General features: G+C 38.0%; 1 protein-coding gene across 1 annotated transcript in view; it reads left to right on the forward strand.

Annotated features, from left to right (window-relative positions):
- The window catches only part of BNC1 (basonuclin 1), an 18,606-nt gene extending 6,044 nt beyond the window's left edge, over positions 1-12,562 (forward strand). Inside the window, exons 2-5 of the mRNA XM_009886118.1 lie at positions 6,141-6,243; positions 6,404-6,639; positions 7,880-9,807; positions 11,881-12,562. Coding sequence (XP_009884420.1) covers positions 6,141-6,243; positions 6,404-6,639; positions 7,880-9,807; positions 11,881-12,562 — 2,949 coding nt within the window. The remainder of the gene's footprint in view (positions 1-6,140; positions 6,244-6,403; positions 6,640-7,879; positions 9,808-11,880) is intronic.
- The last annotated feature ends 9,164 nt before the right edge of the window (positions 12,563-21,726 follow it).

Here is a 21,726-nt window from a genome sequence, read left to right on the forward strand (position 1 = left end):
GCAGTTTGTCAAATGAATCATCTAGGGCTAGCATGACCATGTCTGTTAATGGAGAAGGTTGGAACTATTTGGTTGGTGCCGTTTACTCTGTCACATCCGTGCGCAACTCTTGTCAACTTAATTAAAAGTTCAAAATGCAGAAGGTATCAGACTGTTTTCTGGATACAACAAACTGTATGGCTTGTTTGCTTCTCTTGAAGGATGTTTGTTGTTACTTACTCTGTTTATTAAATAACTATTAAGTGCAGCTGTTACTTTGAAAGAAACAGTTTTTGTGAGATAAGACTGTGGACATAGTGTGTGCAGCATTCAGTCTGATATAGTTAAAAATCCTATAAGGACCTTTTCCTTGTTTTAATACTTTTATCTAATTATTTATTTTAGTCTTTAAGTATTTTATTTATTTTAGTCTTTAAGTATTTTTAAACTTTGGTATAGAAACAGCAGAACTTTCAACAACCAAATGTACTTTTGTAGGTATAAATGTATGAGAATAGAAATCCCTTTGTTTCAAGGGCTAAGGCTGTCAGCGGCAGGCAGTGTATGTATACTATAGGTGGCGTGTAACTCACCAGTACGGCTTTGACCTCAGCCATAACTGAGAACCTTAAACACGTGATGGAAGAAAACACCACAGTCCTGAACTGAACACGTGCAAGTTCAAGCTGAACGTGTGCATGGGCCAAGTCTAGTTTGTGCAGAGTAACTCTCAAATTGGCCTTGCCATCAGACCTGTACGTATGTAGGGGCATTTCAGTGCACTATTGCTTGGTGAGTCTCTCCCTTTTCCCCATTCCCTACATGTCCTCCCAGCCCTACTTGCAGGCAGCGAAGGGGTTCCATATTCTGTCCATCCTCCAGGCATCCCATTTCCTCTTTGAAGTAAGCATGTCAGGAAGAAGAAAATGGCCCAGAGCCTTTCCTTGAAGATGCTGTGGGGGCCCTCCTAATGTTCTCTACAGGCAGATGGGATTCATAGCCTTGGAATATCTTGAAACTTTCAAGAAACAATAGAGATATAAGATGCTTAATCTAAACTCTAAGAGATCTAATATCAACACGCAGTTTACGTTTAATTGTTGAGCTATGTCTTCAACAAGTACTTGCACCATCTGCAGCAGCTGCTTTCAGTGGTTGTTCAAAGGATTCAACTGCAGAAGTAATCTAATGTAACTGGGTGATGAAAAGGGAAGGCTTATTTAAGTTTTGCATCCACAAGAAACCCAGTGGATAGCAGTAAAAACAGGAAAGAAAACAAATTGGAGAGGAAGGCAACTTTGCACTATTGATAGTTGCTGTTTTCTTTACTGAAAAATGCACATAGATTTGGATTTGGCCTTTGATTTTCCTGTGGACTGTACTTTAAGACATGGTAAATGTATCCACCCCTCTACTTCCCTTGGAAAACTTCTACAAGGTGCAAGCAAGAAAATGTTTCCTAATAACCAGACATATGTCCCATGTTTAATTTTATTTCTACAAACCAAAAAGAGAGCTTAATTTCTGTAGATTATTCTGAATATGAGAGAAAATTCTTACCTGTACTCTAGGAAGTAAAAAAGCTTTCATGTTTTAGCTCATTGGCAGACAAAAATAAGCCTAATGCTTTACAAATTAATCTTCTTCCCCCATTATAAATCTTGCCTCTTCCTCCACAAGTGTTCTTTCAATGGAGCCACTGCAAGTCTATTCTACAGAAATGGGACACATAGCAGTTCTTTCCTCTAGGATATGTGCTAGGATATGGAGCACGTATCTCGGAGGTTACATGTATTCAGTGGGATTACTTTTTCTGAGAAATGAAGGTGAGATGGCCATAAGAGATACGGCTTGTTGCTAGAAGCCCTCAATAAAGGACATGAAAAGTGGTATCTCTTATATCTCATTTAATGAAAGGTTCTCTCACACATTTCATTCATGTAACTCCTGTTTGTTCTCCAAACTTGCATTTAAACTGATGGGAATTTCTAATCCCTGCTTGTAAAAGATGTTCCTGTAGCTTGGGATCAATGGACACCATTTTGTCAGTAATCCACACAGCAGAGCAGGAAATCTCTTTGTGTGATGGCAGGAGCTTCAAAAAAAGCAGTTTCTAAAGTGAGGAGTAGCTTTGTGAAGAGAAGACAAGGGCTTTTCTTGGATGCCAGAAAGAAGCGAGGGTGCTGACCTGTGCATTACTGACACTAAATACTACCAGGGTGATCTGGGACTTGCTCTTGCATTTGACTGGTGTCTGCACTTGCAGCTCTCACTGCCTGCAGAGAGCCAGACCGGCTTTCTAGCATGAGTGGAGATCTCTAATTCCATCCTGACAGGGTCTTCAATATTTACTTACTTTTTAATTTATTTCCCAAGCCAAAGTGCTGTCAAACCAGAACCCACTTAACACTGAATGAGACTTGATACAGTTGTACTGCCCTTCTTCTCTTGCTGCATTGTTTTAAACCTGCTGTTCGTATGTTGGAAGTGAGCATAGGTCCCAAAAGACATCAGGAGAGCATAGATGAGCTCAAACTTGCTTTATGAAATGAAGCCTGATTATATACCCAGAGTCAGAATGAACTTGTCTAATTAGCTTGTGCTTTTCTTTAGCTGTGAAGGCTGCAAGTGGGTTGCAAAGAAACGTTCAGTAACATTTGAAGCATAATCAAAGACTCATCAATATCTGGCAACAAAGATGTCAGCAGTTGTGACTTTCAGGCAACAGACGTTAAGATTTCTTTTTCAGTGATTAGTAGTTGGATGTTTTTGCAGTGGACAGTTTAATGGTTCATCTGTTTCTCTTGTAATGAAGAATCATTTATATTAAAAATCTGATGTTCAAATTTCCACAGTCATGCTGGTAAAACCACAGAAAATTTTGATCAGAATTTTCAACTCTATTTTTTAAAAGAAAAAGAAAGGGTTGGCGATAATGGGTTTGGAAAGATCCATTTGTAAGGGAGAGTGTGACTGGAAAGCAATAACAAGATCCTTGAGGATAGCATAAGATTTATTTTTTTAAAAACATCTGCCTTACGTTTCTGGAAAATGAAACTAAATAACCTGAATGAAAGGATTGCACTTAAAAAAAATTTCCACTTTAATTTCCGTCTACATTTCCAATCCTTTAATTATGATTGTGAAGCTTTACATCTATGCAATATAGAAAGTTATTCCTTTGTTCTGTAGAATGAAATTGTGTGTACATTCCACTTGTTGGGAAAATAAAGCTCATTAAAAGACTTGATATAATTACAGTACCTTAGAATAGGCATATTAAGGATAGTAGGATTAACAGGCAAAAGAGAAGCATAATAATCTCATGAAGTTTTGCTAAGTTTCTCTTCATTAAATTCTGATATAAGTTAATTTGGGAGATAATGAAACTGCATCTTTTTAAAGTGCCTTTTTTAAGTTGAACAATGAATATTTTAAATTGTGACTCACTGATTATTTTAAAAGTTAATTTTGCCATGTTATATATTCTCTGTTACTATATTAACACAAATGTTGCTAGTAAAGTTTTAGGAGACACTGTCTCTAACAAGCACAAAGAAAGGCAAATGCTACCAACCTGAAAATCACACTTGTTTTTTCTCAGGGATTCTTACCAGAAATTTTGTAATTTAGTGACAGATCCTTGATTTTGGGGGTATACCTTTGATACGTTAGCACTATAGTAGCTGTCCAGTGGCAGGAATGTATTGACTTGAGAGTGGATCAATTCCATATTTAGAATAGAAGGGGAACTCTACTCCCTTTCTAATAGCCACTTTATGTGTAAAACAAAATGTCCTCCTTTTACTTTTTCTGGTTTTTTGCATATGAAGCCTTCTACGCATACACAGGAAGACTAAATACATGTCCGATATAGAGGAAAGATCTTACACAAAGATATGAATTGCAAAATTTTGTGCAGTATATCTTTCTTGTCTAAGTACACAAATTAAGAAAAAATAATAGTTTTAAAGGTCAGTGGTTTGTGGAACATGTCCAAAGGAAAAGGAATGAAAAAAGTTTTGAAATCTCAATTAACTTATCATCATGACAGCTTTTTTCATTGTGCATATTTCTGTTAGTTCTTGCAGAAAAAGGAAGTACTCTTGTAATTTTGTCTGGAGGGACTGCAAAAGATGCATTCATGGAATGCACTGTAACTTACCAAACCTAGCAGGGTCACCTATGGAAGAGCTTCAGTCTGTGCCAGTCATAGAATACTACAGAATGTACAGAGGTAGAAGACTTGAACTGCATTATTGTTTGATATCTTGTGATAGAAATGAATCATCAGCCAACTGCACCTTTTTTCCCAACCTTTCCATAAGAAACTTATGGCTTTTTATTGTTATATGAAAGTATTTTAGCATCTAAGTGAAAATATATCCTCCATTAAAGTGAAGCAATTCACATTGCGTAGGGTATTGATGTGTATTTTACGACTTTATGGGGAGCACAGAGCTTTTCTCAGGAATTCAGTATTTTGCAATGACTCCTTTAAGATTAAAGACAAAGTGATTCAGGGATTTCAATAACCTTGTTGCCACTTGTTCCAATCCTTCAAATAAAGATGAATCTCAGCATCAAGTCACTGCAGTTTGGAGATGTGCGTGTAAGCTAACTCCTTGATAAGCCAGCTACTGAGATTTTTAAATCTCAGTCCAAATCCAGTCCCATAAAGCACTAGGCATCCAAATATCCCGCACGTGCTTGTTTGTAGTAGACCGTTGTATGTAGTGTCCTCTTCTGTCCCGAGTCATTCACTAAAAGCCTAAAGAAATGCTCATTGCAAACCCCAGTGGAATTACATTTCTCTTGTGTCCTTTTCATTTTAAACATTTCCTGCATCCATCTTTCTTAGCCTGATTGTCCAAAAACTGACTTCTTTGTATGTTTTCCGAAAGTGCCGATGTAGGGATACCTGCCTTGAAAAGACGTTACTTCTTTCAAGTCTTGTCTTGCTTTTCTATGGCCATTAATGAGCAGTGGAAGTCCTCATTTTGCATAAGACCCTAGGAGCAGGAGTAGCAGCCAGTAGTGGACAGAACTTTGCCTTATTTTGTGTTTGCCTCTCTGTACTTTAAAATGTAAAACATTTTGTTTTAAAAACAGAAAAATGCAGACATGTTACAATTGCATAATCTAGCTTTTGTTTTGTATTCTAGTGCAGACTTTCCGCACGTTAATTTCTTTACTTGATAAATATTCCATTTACGCAGAAACTATTCTCACTATCAGATCTAAGCAAGCCAGAATCCTACAAATGCTTTGCTTTATAGCAATCCCTATGGAGCTTTAACAAGGACCTCAAAGTTGTCTGTCTGCCTTCTGCAGCAGATGAGCACATACAGAAGAAAGCATATATTCCAGGAAGCAAGTTCATATTGCCCTGTTGATTAGGAATATCTGAATAGTAATTTGATTTGCATTATAGATGACCTCGATGAGAATAAAGCAATGCACAAATTGAACTGTGCAACTGGTTGCTATCTGTTTGTGTGCTCTATTTTGCCTATTGTCTTTCAAATATTTCCCTTACAAAATGTGCCTGCGTCATGGTTTGGGCTGTAGTCTTTAAGGAGTCGGGGTACTTTTTGCTGAGCTTTGTTACTGAGAAGAGTTAATGAACTCCTGTATCTTTGACAAGATACATATAGTCTACGTGGATACTGCTGTATGTAAGGGTTGACATCTATGCAGAGCTAATGCATTGCTCATTAGAACTTCCTATATTGCAATATGGAGTTCCAGCAAAACTTCAAGAGAGCGGGACTTTCAGCTGTATGTCTTTGTTTTCAAACCTTCCTGAAAATAGTGATCTTACATGAAGATTATAGCTTAGGTGAATGCACAAGAAGGCTTTATTATTGTTATAAAGGTGCTTCATCCTAAGTAAATCCACTGAAGTGTTGCTACGTATGTCATTAGAATATTATGGAAGCAAAATATTTAGTGTTCTAGCTAGTGACCAATTCTCTTTAAAGCAGAGTTAGTCTTGCATAACTCGGGTTTTGCCTGGCTTACTTAAATTGCACATTGATAGGTATGTGCTGGTATGTTAACTCTGTCTTCATATGGATTTTATGGGTGTATTTATATGTATAATCTGCACATTCTAGATGGTGCTTATATTACCTATCATCATTTCTATTGATTTCCAGGCTATCCGATGCACTTTCGTGAACTGTAGTTGTCAGTGTTTCAAACCTGGGAAAATAAATCAGCGACAATGTGACCAATGCCGGCATGGATGGGTAGCACATGGTAATATTTGTTCTTACAATCTATATAAAACCTTCTAGGATCCTCCTTGCTATAGCATGCTTTTTGTGTCACCCATCACACCCCCCCAATATTAGTTACATTTAATTTTATGTATCTCTTGTGACTCAAGTTTATTTACATTTTGTGTCTTTATTTTCAGCCCTGAGCAAATTAAGGATTCCCAACCTCTACCCATCAAGCCAGGTAGAAATAGTTCAATCCAATGTTGTCTTTGATATCAGTAGCCTCATGTTGTATGGAACCCAAGCCATTCCTGTGCGCCTTAAAATTCTGCTAGATCGGCTTTTCAGTGTTCTGAAGCAGGAAGAGGTGATACAGATTCTCCATGCTCTGGATTGGACACTGCAGGATTATATACGTGGATATGTGCTACAGGTATTTAGAGGGGCTTTTTTAATATAGATATGATAGCTAAGTAATATTTCATAACACTTCTAGCTTAATATTATCAGCACTTCAGAATGTGTTAACAGTGTGCTACATCTGAAAGGCAGTAATAGACTTGTACAAGCTTAGCTCCAGAAAAGAAAGGGTGGATTTCTAGTCATTGCTCTTTTTAGTCAGACTTAACTGAAATCTTCCAATTTTGCTCAAATCTATCAACAAAGACAAGCCAAGGTATAAAGAAAAAGTTACTGGGAACGTTTGGGTTTTTTTTTAAAAAAAAAAGACTTCAGAAATTTCTCTAGTATTATTTAAACAGTGAGATTACTTTTATACAGCAGAATAATACATTGACAAATAAACTTGCCATTATTTTAAACACCGGGGACAATATTCATCTCTGGTGCAGTGCTACTGACCTTACTGGAGCTACATCAAGGATGAATTTGGCCCTGTTGATGTTAGTCCTTGCTACTGTGGAAGTTACCTTTTATGTAAAGTAACATTATGATCTTACATTATGACATGAATCAATATTTAATGGTCTTGATAATCTTGCTTTTTAGTGTTAGGATTAAAAATATGGAATCAATTACCTTGAACCTCTACCACATGAAAAATTTATAATGTTACGTTCTTCATCATCTTAGAAACTCTTACATGCACTGTGAAAAATCTCAGTAGGCCATCAAATACATGTTCTGTGATAAAATATTTATTGTAGTTATTGGGAAAAGTTAGGCATAGCTAGAGTTTGAAAGAACTCCAACACTCTAGTGTAATTACAGCTGTGCTCTGTGAACACTGGCAATAGATCAATACAGGTTCATTTGTTCTCTGATCTTAGTTGCTTGGAAGATTATTAAACTTGCAATGAAAGAATACTTGACTTAAATGAGAAGCTAAATCTTGGTCTGATTGCTCCATCTCTGCTGTCTGTACTTACATGATACTAACTGTTGTTCAAATGACGCGTCTTAATTTTTGAGGAAAAAAATAGTTTATTGGAAAGTATTTCTGTCAGTTCAGTAAGAAATAATATCACCAATGTGGTAAAATTTGGAAGAAAGTATCACAGAATTGGCATTAATGTCTCATTAAATAGAATTATTTTATCATTTTGCTAGAGAAGAATTTTTAGTCCTTGAAAAAAATGAGAGATTTGTGAGGGGGAGGGGTTTTTTGTTTGCCTTAGCTAATGTCTTACTCATTTAAATATTTTTGGGTTTAGGATGCTTCAGGAAAGGTGCTGGATCACTGGAGTATAATGACCACTGAAGAAGAACTGGCTACTTTGCAGCAGTTTCTTCGTTTTGGAGAAACCAAATCCATTGTAGAGTTAATGGCAATTCAAGAGAAAGAAGGGCAATCAATTATAATACCACCACCAACTGCCAATTTGGATATTAGGGCATTCATTGAGAGCTGCAATCAACATAGTCCTAATTTTTCTGCTTCCTTGGACAAAATGAGTCCCACCAACATTCATCCCTTTGAGAATATTGTAAATAACATGGCTTTTATGCTGCCATTTCAGTTTTTCAGTCCAGTGCCTCCACCTTTGATAGGTTCACCACCAGAAAGACATTTGATTGACCAAGGTCAAGACCATAGCAATGAGACTAAGCAAGAAGTTCAGATACCATTTTCTGAAAGCAGCTTCTTAACTTCTAGTTCTGCACCATTTCAAGTTGAAAATGAGAGGAGCATAAATGGTCCAGATGTCATCACTAAAACAGAAGATGATGCCCTTTTAAGTGATTCCAGTTCACATAATACAGCAGCAAAGCTTGAAATGACAGCACTATCTCCAGAAAACAAAATGAAATCTGTTGAAAAAAATGGCGCTGGGCCAAGGAAAGGGCGTGTTTTCTGCACTGCATGTGAAAAGACATTTTATGACAAAGGTACTTTGAAAATACATTACAACGCTGTTCATCTGAAGATAAAGCACAAATGCACAATTGAGGGCTGCAATATGGTATTTAGCTCTTTGCGTAGTCGAAATCGTCACAGTGCAAATCCTAACCCCAGACTCCATATGCCAATGAATAGAAATAACAGGGATAAAGATCTAAGAAATGGTTTGACCATTGCTGGACCTGGAGATAGTAAAAGGACAGAATTTACAATTTTAACTCCAGATAGCAGAACTATTACCAGCTATGCCAGCTCTTGTACAGATTCAAAAGGTCAGGCTGGATTTCCCAGTATTGGACAAAATGGTGTCCTCTTTCCAAACCTGAAGACAGTGCAGCCTGTTCTTCCTTTTTATCGCAGTCCAGTCACACCAGCTGAGCTTGCTAATACTCCAGGTACTCTTCCTTCTCTGCCTCTTGTTTCTTCCTCAATACCAGAGCAGCTTGTTTCAAATGAATTGCCATTTGACATGCTACCCAAGAAGAAATCTCGTAAATCGAGTATGCCTATTAAGATAGAGAAAGAAGCTGTTGAGACACCTAATGAAAGTAGCGATGTTGCCAGTTCTGAAGACGATACGCGTCTGCAAGGGGTAAGCGATGGAGAGCTTGAGACCTGTGAGCATAAGATAGAGAAGCAGGTGACCGACAGGGTGGAAAAGCACACCCATTCAGGTAATTCATGGAAATCTGTCTCTGGGGTAGAGGGCCCAAAGTATTTTGAATCTGTCTTTGCGCCAAATAACAAATACATCAAGGATATCTCTGAGAATGAATTGCATCACTGTGAGAAAGAGGTTAAACCAGAAGAAAACCAACCATTAAAAATAGTTTCCCATGAGATTATATATGAAGATCCAAAACACCACCACAATGATGATATAAAACCAATGACTGAACCCCCCATGTATATTAAAGAGCAGTCAAAGCGCAGGATTCCTAAAAATGACTGCCCTGAATTGCAACACCACTTGCTGACCGGGGGCTTTTTCAGCACTTTGTCAAACAGGGGTGCTGCCATTCCTTGTTTTGAAGACTCTAAAGATATGGATCATGTCAGTCAACATGCACTAGGGATTCAGAAGGAAGAAAGCCGCTTTCATTGTGACATCTGTAAGAAGACTTTTAAAAACCCTTACAGTGTAAAAATGCATTTTAAAAATGTACATCTCAAAGAAATGCATATTTGCACAGTTGAGGGCTGTAATGCTGCTTTCCCTTCTCGTAGAAGTCGAGACAGGTAAGAAAATTACAAACAAAATTGTATTTATTTTACCATCACAATGGAGCCTAATTTGAAATTGAAATGAGTGTTTGAGGAATGGAGCCTGCAAAGATTTTCTGTGTATCCTCGTATAACAGGTATGATAACTTATCAGAACATTCATGAAATGAAAATCCATTGAAAGAAACAGTTCCTTTCCACTAGACTACGAGGTATTAAATAAAGCCATGAAAATTTCATAACTGATAAAGACTGAAATAGTTGAAAGAATACTTTATAACATAAAGGGAAAGCCACAAGGGTATGAATTCAGCAATTTTCCAGTAGATGCATGCCTGGACTTATATGTTTAATATGTACTTTCATGTGTATTTTAATGTATACAGTGTTCTTTAATGAAAAAGCAATGAGATCAATTCAGGAAATCTTCACTTGCCCTTGTCCTTGCTTTACTCAAGAATTTTGAACAGACTGGTGGGAAAAAGCCCGTAAGAAACTCAAGATTACTCTATGTCAGTACAAAATTAACATTAAGCAGCTGTAGTTGAAGTAACACTATCTGGTGTGTATCCACATCGGTAGTGCTTTTATGTGAGATTATATACTAATTCCTAAACTATATCATGAGCTTGATTCAGTTTACTGTTAGCTGCAGTATTGTGTTGCTGTAAATCATTTTATTTCAGCCTAGTATGCACATAGGCTGAGAAACAAGAACTGAAGCTTTATTGTTGATCAACAGTTATGTATGTGAATTGCTAAGTGATATAGATAGCAAACCTGTCAAAGTGGGACTAAGTGTTGTTAAGTTTTCTAACTCTCCTGTAATAGTGTTACAGCAGCTTTTGGCTGCAGGAAGCGTGCCTGGATAGTAGTTCAGAGTGACACAAGGTTTAGATTGTCTGTAATCTGTTAGGAGTACTGGAGCCAGCTGATGCAGTCCAGAGGGAGGATGAGCCAGTCTCTGAGGACTGGCCGCTGCATCTGAGGTGCACAGATTCATCTGCTGCTGGCAGGGCTTCATACCCTCATCTGCTGCCTGCATCTTCCCAGATGTGAATTCCTCTCCACTGTAATTGTGATATGGGCCACAGGAAAGAAGGCCAGTACTAAGATTTGCGTTCACATGCCACGAATTCCTTCCCACACTAATATATTCAGTTAAGTTTTAAGATAGATGCTTTTGGAAGATTTTTTTTTAAAAAAAAAAAAAAAGTCAGCTCAAAAGAAAGTTCTCAAGCTTTGTGCAAAACAGTAGTTATTTGGAACAACTTTGCAAAAGCTTCTAGACTTTAACGTAGAGTGCTATGACTGCAAGTGCAAAATATTTCTGTGCCCTTTTGAACAGTTCATGGTTTGGATTAAACCACAATAGCAAGGGGAAAAATGGATGTTTTCCCTGTCTTGCAATAAACTGAATCTTCTAGCCAGATCCTAGAAGTTCCCAGTGAGCTGACTGATAGTATTCAATGAGGAGCAGTGACTTCATATGTTTTGGTGGTTTTAAACTGAATCCAAAAATGCCCATTTGAAAGCTGCAAGTTGCATAAAATGCAATATTCCTTTCTTCAAGGAAAATCCTGTCAAGGAAAAGCACTGTACTGCTATGTACAGCTGCATTCTGGCACATGGTTACACTAGTTGAGATCATCTGTATTTTTTGCAGACTCAGGAGGTGTCACTCCTTTCCTGTTTTGTCCATTGGGAAAGAATCTTGTTTCTCTCCTCCCGCCCCCCATCCATTCTCTGATCTCAGTTCAGTATACAGATTTTTAGTCTGTCCCCCAACTCTTTTAGGCCCAGCACTAGATCTAGTGGAGCAGACAGATGTCCACAACGCAGGGGAGAATCTGAAACATTGATTTCTGTAGAGTTATTTCTGATATATGCCAGTGTAAGCAACTTCAGATACCCATTCACATGTGTAAATCATCCATGTGCACTCCCAGTGTGCCAGTTGGTCAAGTTAGAAGTATACAGTTCATGCATGCTACTAAATATTGATTATTTTTTTGTTAATGATCATTATGAAGCAGCTGTTAAGTGAGGCGAAACACTTTCTTGCTAAGCTTGTCTTTGTTCTTCTAGACATAGTTCAAACCTAAATCTTCATCATAAGCTTCTGACTAAAGATACACTGGAATTCAACAACCATTTCAATGCAACATACCTCTTGAAAGACATGGCTAAGGAGTTTTGTCAAGATGTCTCTTTAAAACAACATGTTGAACATACTTCTGTAATCTTCAAAGGAATGAACAGAACAGGCAGCTTGGTTTTTCCAATGAGCAAAATTAGAGAACCCTGTTCTGAGAGTTATGGATACGATCCATTGAATGATGGAGCTGTTCTGGATCTAAGCACTACTTCCAGCATTAAATCTGAGAGCAGTGCTCATTCTTCTTGGGATTCTGACGGAGGAAGTGAAATATGCACCATGCCCTTGGACGATAGTGATGAAAGCTGTGAAGGACCCAGCCTAATGCCCAATGATGAACTCTACCAAGACTGTACTTTAATTGAGAAAGCTAATCAAAACTTTACAAATTTACCTTCCAGTTTGCCAATAACTTGTCATATATGTCAAAAAACTTACAGTAATAAAGGAACTTTCAGGGCTCATTACAAAACTGTGCATCTCCGCCAGCTCCACAAATGTAAAGTCCCAGGTTGCAACACAATGTTTTCATCCGTTCGCAGTCGGAACAGGCACAGTCAAAACCCTAATCTGCACAAAAGTCTGGCTGGGTCACCAACTAGCCTACAGTAAGATCATGCTGATCTTAATTTATTTCTGCTAAGAATTATCATTTCAATTAAGGAATGTGTTAACATTAGTTTTATTTAAACTCATTTGACTTCTAGCCCACTCAACAACCATGGTCAAATTCTTTTCTCCAGCGTGTGCTCTCCAGCAGTTTCATTTAGCAAAGCTTGGTGCTGTAGTTTTTGTGCAATTGTTTGGTTTGATGTTAAATAGCTAAAGCTTCTGTAAGGAAAAGAAAGCATCTTAGAAATGGGGGAACCATGGAGACATTAACTAAAGTATTTCTGGTACCTGTGAAGTATTACTTGCTGACAATAGGAGCCTCAAATGAGAACCATCATCCCTTGTGTTTACATGTTAAATGGGTTTGTGTGTTGTGTAAGAAATGAGTAACAGTTGGGGTGAGTTTCCTCTGGTTGGATTGAGTTTTGGGGCTACCATTTCATTCCTGAGACCCTAGTCTGAAGATGACTTGCAGTATTAGTTGAATGTGGTATTTGCAGTTTACTATATCCCAAAATCCAAAAGATAAAATCTAAATTTGGGAAGACTTTGCGTACAGACCAAATCTTCTGAAAATCTTGCAGTCCTTACTCTTTAAGTTGACATTTCGCTTGAATAAAGATTGCAGTATTTCAGCTCCCTTAGGGTTTAATACCATTTGCTTTCCAAAAACAGGGGCTACCTAATTTGGCAGGGTTGTCTGAATAAATCTGAGACATTCTGATAAATTGTAGTGATAGAAAGAATGAGTAGGTTAAGCTAAAATTTCCAAATCACAGGAAATGCATCCATAAAATAGGGGGGGAAAGTAAACCTTTTAATTTAAAATGCACTTTTTGAGCTCCACTTTCAGGAAGAGAAAAGTTCTTGTTAAAAATAGAAAAAAAAAAATCAATAAATAAAGAAAGAGAAAAAAACCTCAACCAAATATCCAAACTGCTTAAGAGTTTGAAGGTGCCATTCTAAGCCTTCGAGAGGCAGAGATAAAATAAATGCAGTAGGTATCTTTCATCATTCAGCAGTTATTTTTTCTCTTACCGGTGGGGGGAAAACATGTTGATCTTTGCAACAGTAGAAGAATGCGTATTCTCATTCACACTTTTTTTTTATGAGAACATTGTTCAATATCTGTTAAAATGTTTAATATCTTTGTACTTGTCCCTGTAATTAACAGTATTCTGCATTACGTTCTATGCACTTAAGAAGACTGGTCTTGCATTGTATTTAAAAAACACTTTAATATTTAATTTGTAATCACATCATACAAATGCTGCGTGTGTACTTGTGGTACATCTTCTTTGACTGAGTCATTTCCAAAAAGAAAAAGAAATAAGAAAGCAAGTCTTACAGTACCTTTTTTCTTTACTTTAATTCACCACTTGAAATCTGTTGATCAATTCTAGTATGCAAGCATGATATTGACAGCACAATCTGTACATATTATACCAAAGCGCTTACAGTATTTGTGATTTCTAGAACTAGTCTAGTTTTCCAGTATAACTGGATCTTAGTCTTTATTCATTTTTTGTGACTGAATAAAAATAGACTGAATTTCTGGATTTCATATGTATGTAGAAAGAATAGTACAATGCTATTGCCATATGTCTTGATGTTTAACTTATTCTAAAAAATACCATGGTATTGTAACCATTTCATATTGTATAAAAGAAACAAAAGTGGACTGAATATTTCACTAATTCTTTTGAAAACTGGTTTGTGTGTGAGTATGGGTTATGCAAGAGAAAAACATGACACAGTTGTAAATGTTTGTGCTCACTAGAAATGGTTTCCATGCATCGTGTAAAGTAATCTTCTATTTTTTTAATTTACAGTAGGTTTATGTGATATTTAAAATAATCCATTTGTGCTTGAAGCTGTCAGGAAAATATTAGCCTGGGTAAAGTTGTGCCATTGCTTTGAGTTTTTGTGTTTTGGGGGAGGTTGGTGTGCTGGGGATTTTTGGGGGAGTTGGGTGGTGTTTGTTTTCTTTTTTTTAAATGGGAACTCATATTAGTGGATATGATGGTTTGAAAGCTAAGGGCACAATCATAGGAGTCACAATTGCTCCTTGCTCCCAACCTTTTGATAGTATAAGCCAATGATTTGTTATCCAGCTATTTCAAGCTCTTCTTTTTTTTATATATGTATATATAAACCTATTTGTTTAATCATAAATGGTGTTTTTTTGAAACAGTGTGATGTAAACTAATGCTGTAATGCCCATTAATTTAGCTTTCACTGTGTCCAAAAAGGAAACACATTTGTATACCCTAATAATTTTGTATGTGTTAATAAAAACAAATAATAATGCCTCTGGTTGATTCAGAAAAATAGGCTTTTGTGATTGAAAAAACTACTATTCTTAATCTTTATTTTTAAAAAAAAATAATCTGAAAACATATTCCATCTGTAGAGAGCACTGTTTTGACAATGGTACTAACTTATTCCATAATAAGGAAGTGTCATTATTTTAACGAGCCATTAGAAATAATGTAATAAATGTTGCCAGATATTTTATTGATTTTTTTTTTTTTTCTTTTCTTTGTGCCTTAGGCAAGGGTAGAGATTAGCTGAAATGCAATCAGCTAAACAGAAGGTAAATATCTCATCATTGAGAACTGTGTTAAAAGATAGATGTTTTGGACCCTATTTATACTTTATATTTTGGAAAGGTTTTTTTGTCATTTCTCCAAAATCTGGACAGGATGGGAGATTTATCGTAACAGGCTAAGCCTTTAGTACCCGTAGTACAGCATATGTATCTCATGAAGCATTTGTGTAGCTCCCTCCTCCTAATGACCACAATGTGGCTGGACCAAGCCTTAACATCTCCTGTTAGTTTTAAATATGTGTGATGCTTATAGCAGCCTGTATCACATATTCACCACAGATGTTGAAGGAAGCAACCTCACTTCAGAATAGTAGTACCATTATTTTTTGAGCTTTTCAGAGTCGATCTGGAAAGCTGAAGCAGCGTCCACTGACTGAGGCTCAGTTCCAGAGATGTTTGCATCTGTGATGCTGCGAGTTGGAGGCTCAAATCTTGACGTGAGATTTGAACTGGGCCTGGATGTGCCCACCCTTGCTACCCAAGTATGTCGCTCCATTTTTTATTTGTATCTTTTTGTTTTTTCCTTAGAAAACAAGAGCCTCAAAAACTAGATCCTGTCATCTTTCTGTGACTCCAAAGGAGAAGGCACAGACGCACACTTCGGGGTAGCCACTCTGTACGTTTGAGCATCCGATTTCTCAGAATACAGGTATTTTGAATAGTTCTTGGTAGCAAGCCTATATTGCTCTGCAACAATGACTCTCCTAGTGCTTACAGGAGTATTTGCAGAAGTCCATTTTAAAGCGAGTGTAAGGAATCTGTTTTTATAGCTCCAGTTTTCTAAGTACTTTGAAAAGAATCACGGCACAACCAGAGGCGATTGTTTCTCATGAATCTTTAGTGAAGTTATACACAGTAAAACCCAGCAGAGTGGAGGAACAAGTTCTGAAAATACCTGTCTGATGCCCTGCATTGAATAGGGAAGCCTAAAAAACAGCTGAACTACTTGGACCTAGTCCAGGGATTTTTAAATAGAGTGCTGGTCCTCCTTGAAAAGGGTTCACAAGCAGCTTCTGATTAATCAGCAAGCACAGGTTTAAGAAATGCAGCTAAACTAAAAACACCTTTAGAGTTTGAGATACAGCCCATAAGGATTCCATTCAGCCTGCAAGTGAGTGTTCATTTCCAAACTGAAATGAGAGTTTTACTCTGAATTGGGCAGGAGACAACAATGCAATAAGAGAAGGAAGGCTGGATCAAAGAGGTTTCGTAGAGAAAGCCAGGCTACAGGTTTTGTTCAGAGCAGCATTTACTGCCAGTCCCGTCCCCCCGTCCATCCCCCCCCCCATTTGAGGGGAGGGCAAGACAATATATAAAAGGCAAGGTTTGAAGTTGGATTAAGTATGCATAGCGTGATCAAGTCAGCTTTGAATTACTTGGAAAACTTTTGGAACACTTTTGAACAGTTTGCTGGCTGGTGAGATTTCCACATAGCCTCAGCAAGCGTGTTTCTGAAGGGAGACTGGCTTTTAATTTCCCCTTGCCTTCACCCCCAACCCCTGGCTCCCCATGCCTTTTGGCACTCCTTGGATTACGCAAAGTTGCTAACTTGCAAATGTACTGTTGAAATGTCACCCTGTTAAGCTCCAGCCCCGTCAGCTCTGTTCCTTGTGAGCACCCTTCAGCTTTCATGTGTGTTCTATAAACGGGTAAAAGAGAGGTAATGCCGTGAAGTGACAGTCCCTCTCTAGTGAGCACTTCGTCTAATTCTACACTGGTTTAGAGCTTCACAGAAGCACTTGTAGCCTTTGTGTTGTATCTCTTTAGCTCCCATCCTAAACTGGTAAAACAGACTGTGAATTGCCTGCAGATGCATGTGTTCAATAAGCAGAGAAGTTGCTTTTAACTTCTGAGTGCAGTACTAAAAGAGTTTGTTAAACTTGTGCTTACCAAAGTTACTAGCAAAACTCTCATCAGTTTGAATTGTAAGTGGTACTATATAACAGCATCCTTATACAATTTTTTTTCAAACTTCTTCTTTCTTTTCCATAAATTAAGGCCAATCCAATCACGTCTTAAGTGTGAGTTGATTCTTTGCTTCAATCTTTCAGATCTTTGGTCACTAATCTTCTTGTTCTATACTTTCTGCTCATTCAGTGTAGGCATTTCCATAATGTGTCCTCTTATTACTGTTATCATTGGTTCCCCCCTCTACCACTGTTTTGAAGCTTACGAGTTTAAGTAGAGGCAATTATTGAAGACTGTACGCTTAGCAGGTAGTTGCAAGTCCAAGAAACTGTCACGGTCGGGCTGTGGAAATTAGTTACTGCTTTCTAGGAAAGCATGTTGATGTGCTGTTTGAAAAGTGGTCCTAGAAGCACCATGTACTAGAAAAAGCCCAAGCCTTCCCTGTCATATGATGATATGAGTGAGAGAATTGAGTACTTTTGAAGCTTCCATGTTGACTTTTTGAGGTTTTGAGTCAGACTGTAAGTTTCTTAAGATGTGTAACACATCTCCTACCACAGACTAGCGTTTCTCAAGTCCAGAAGCCCAGCCCAGCCTGCCCTTCTCATTGAAGCCTAAAGCCATAAACTCAGCTACTGCTGAAGTGACTGTCAAGGATGAAATGAACCATCTTGGATTTTTTCACCTCCTCTGTGTATCCGTTCAAATTCAGAAACATCTAGTCCTAACATTTATCAGTCACAATAATAAACTGCAGTGGCTTGCTAATTTTTTAAAAAAGGAGGATCCTCAAGTTGCAAGTAACACATTATTGTTAAGGTCTGTACTGAGCAACTTACAGTACAGTAAAACTGAGCAGATAAAAAGATTTCAATCTGAGTTCTCATTTTAATTCCAAAATTATTATTTTTAATTATAGTCATTATACAAACCCTCTTCTAGAAAAATGTTTATCTTATCTGAATCTGCTGATGTGTAAGAATGACAGTATATATATGCACTCCATGCACAGGTAATTTAGGCACGCATATATCAATACATAATATAATTGCATACGCATAGGACTACATATTCATGTTAAACCTAATTCCACTCTCCGTTATGGTAATATAAGCTGGGAGTAATTTCAATGAATTCAGCAGAACAAGGCATACAATACTGGAGTCATGTCTCAACAAGGATCGTAACTGACTTGTGTGAGTGCATAGGCTCATGTTGGCTGCTTATACTGCTTTGTAATTGCCAGCTTACTGAAGCAGGTCAAAATGCAATACTTTGAAAGAAGTAAGTTCTACTAATTTCTACATTCCCATCTCCACTATAAAGGACTAGTTTGCGGCCATATTTCTACATGACCAATGTAACAACTGTACTATGAGAAATGTTATCTTTGCTGGTAAGATAGCATGAGACAGATCCTGTGTGGATGTAAAACACTAACTCTGAGAGAGCTCTACCAGTTTAGGCAAGTTCAAAATCTGGACCGATATACTGTATGACATTCAGACAGTCTCCAGCCAAACGTTCTCAAAGAGAACAAAATGTGTGAGTGTACGGTGTATAGAGACGTGGAAGAACCGGGAGCAGCCAGAGTGACTTCAGAGGAGACGCTAGGAAAACAACATAACTTACTAGAGAGGAGACATGTTATTGCTGCTCTGGGAAGCCGACATCTGCACCTCTGTGTGGGATGATATAAACCTTACGTTGGATTCCTGAGCACAGAGAGGCCACGTGCAAGTGAGAGGTATACGCAGGCTTCTCAGCCTGCGAACAGCTTGAATAGAGCATGCTCCAAACTAACAGCTTGCCTAATACTATCATATGCACAGTAATGCAGGGCTTGTTAATAATATCTACAAAAATGAGGGCTTATCTCTCTTCAGAAAGTCACTGTACAGAACTTCCAGCCTTTACTGATGTCCTGTAGACTGTAAGCCTCTCTGCCTTCGTAGGCATATGCAGAAAAAAACTTATTTGAGTGAAATCACCTACTTAGCTTGCTTTCCCAGCACTCTGCCTCCCCCTGCTTTAGCAAAAAAAAAAAAAAAAAGTCTTTACCCTCTGCATACAAAGGATGGAGTAGCTAGAGCCTCTGTTGTGCCCATCCTTACCCTTCAGCTATTTCTTCATCTCCTTGCTTTACAGGGCAGGGGGGGCACCTGGCTTTCTCTCACTGCTGTAATTTGACAAAAATCTTCGGGCTCCTTTTGCTTTTTCTCAAGCTTGTCTTGCACAAACAAGAATGAAGAAGAGCAGCAGCTGAGAATGAAAGTGGAGGACTGTAATTTGGAGAGCAACCGCAGCGGTGGTTCCAAAGGGTGAAGGAGTGCATGGAGCACACCGTTACTAATGCAGGCGATATTTGTGTACTTTTGTGTGTTACCACCATTCACAGAGAAGGAATCTTTTATGAGGGGTTCCTTCTCAAATATTATTTGTGGCAGAAGGGGAGAACATCTTTCTTTATTGAAGAAAACAGTTAGGAACTGAATGGAGAGAACCCATTTTGGAAGCTAAGCCAGTGCCAGTGGGCGGACAATGATATTGTGGGAGATGAAGCAGAAGGGAGAAAGATCTGCATATTGAAGATGCATGGGAAAATTTCTGTATTCTCTGATTCATCTTCTCTCTTCTTACCCCTTGCCCTGTCGCATTTGAGGCTATCCTCCCTTCTTTTTCCTGTATTCCATCATGATAGAAGAAAAAACTTTTGTAAGGGAGCAGTTGGAAAACAGTCTTAATTTCTCACCCATATCTTTGCAACTCTCTTTATGGTAAAGGGATGGGAGTTTTCCCCCTCTCTCTAACCATGCAGTTCGGCTGTAAGAAAAAAAAAAAAAGAACGACAAAACAGTGCCTCCTCTCACACTGGGCTGCCAGCACTGCATTACACACTCCTTGCTCGAGCCCTTGAGCAGATGTAATGTGAGCCTGGTACGTGCTCTGAGGATACGTTCTTCATGCCGAGGAGGGGAAGGGCTATCTACAGGTAACTGAGCTGGTCTAGAGCTCAGGAGACCTGCTTGAAAACTCCAGCCACAACTCTAACTTTCTGTTTGATTTTAAGCAATTCAGCCCAGATCTGTAAAGGCATTTTATGCCTCAGTCAGAACAGTAGTTTCCAACCTCAGAAGAAAATTGAGAGAGTAACTGAGCTAATAAAGGCTTGGATGTATGCTGTGATATTGCAGATCATGTAAGAATCCGGTTCTACAAAAGCCTTTTTGTGTCCCTCTAGAAGGTTATTGCAAAGGTAGTTTTTGGATGACATTATACTTCCCCACCCTTTAATTCCCCATTTAAAAAAAATCTTTGGTATTCATAAGCAGTCACTTTCTCTATCACCAGTCTTTTTGTTTACAGCAAAATGGCAATAAAAAGTAAATTACTCTGATTTCAGAGCTAAAGAGCAGTAGCCGCTGTTTGATGTCAACTCCCATCCCCTTTCTATTACCCTACTGTGTGGCGGAAAGAAATCAATTTGTTGTTAACCTGGCATTTACTTTGTTTTACATGTCAGGCTATTATTGCGGGAGTGGGTGATTTTTTTTTTTTTTTGGTCATTTTCTGAGTCTGTCCTGTGAAGACATGTTCAGCATGGGTGTATACTGCTGCACTCTTCTGGATGGTATTAGAACTGGCCAGACCAGCCTGTTCATTGCTAACAACAGGAGGTGGTTCTGGCTCCGCCACATGAAAGATGCACATGCTTTAGAAAAATAAAATCTAAATTTTCTTCCCTCTTGTTTCAAGAGGTTCATAGCAGTAATGTCCCAGGCAATGCCTAACTTGACGTGGATTCCTTACAACACACTGTCTTTTGTCTTATGAGGCCTCTTGGTCATTGTAACAGACCAAGATCATTAAGTGTGCAGCACAAACCCACTGTTACTGCTTTAAACTTTGAGATAATAAATACACATGATCATGCTAAGTAATGGAAATACATAAAGCGTTGCACATCTGGTTTCAGGGATGCATATAACTCAGACAAAAATAGTCAAACAGGGAAAGTAGAATAATTTCCAGGTCAGTAATAATAACTGTTCACACAACACTCAGGGGAAATCAAGCATGCCTATTTGCATTCAGATATGTACTGCAATCTCAAGAAGTCTGCATACCCTCCTATAAAAGCATGCCAAAGTTTCTTTGAAAAGTTGTGTTTTTCATCACATTAATTACATGTTGGATTTGGGTAGAAGACCACCATCATGACATTACATCAACAACTTTTGCACTAATATAAATACCACAAAGAATCCTGCAAGCTACAGTGAGCACACTCTATCACGGAAATCTCTGCGGAACATGGTTTAGGAGAGCAGAACAGAAATATCACCCTATTTGGCGCCCTGCTTCTGAAATTTAGCATACCTCATGAAGCAGTGGTGCTTTTCTAGAAAGGGAGAGGATATCTTTCCGATTTCCAATTTCTCCTTTTGTATTTATAGTTCCTACCTTTATATTAAAGCATAGTTCTTTCTTAGATGTATTTCTCCTGTGCTTTAACATGGATGTAAGTGGAAAACTAATACAGTGCCTTTGAAAATCCCAAAATTGCACAAATTCTGTGAGCAGCAAAGAGTGTACCCCTTTCCTAACTCAACATCAAAGGAGTCTCAGGGCATTTCAAATGAAG

This window comes from Charadrius vociferus, unplaced genomic scaffold (genome assembly GCF_000708025.1).
Source record: "Charadrius vociferus isolate BGI_N301 unplaced genomic scaffold, ASM70802v2 scaffold365, whole genome shotgun sequence".
NCBI classification, from domain to species: Eukaryota; Metazoa; Chordata; class Aves; order Charadriiformes; family Charadriidae; genus Charadrius; species Charadrius vociferus.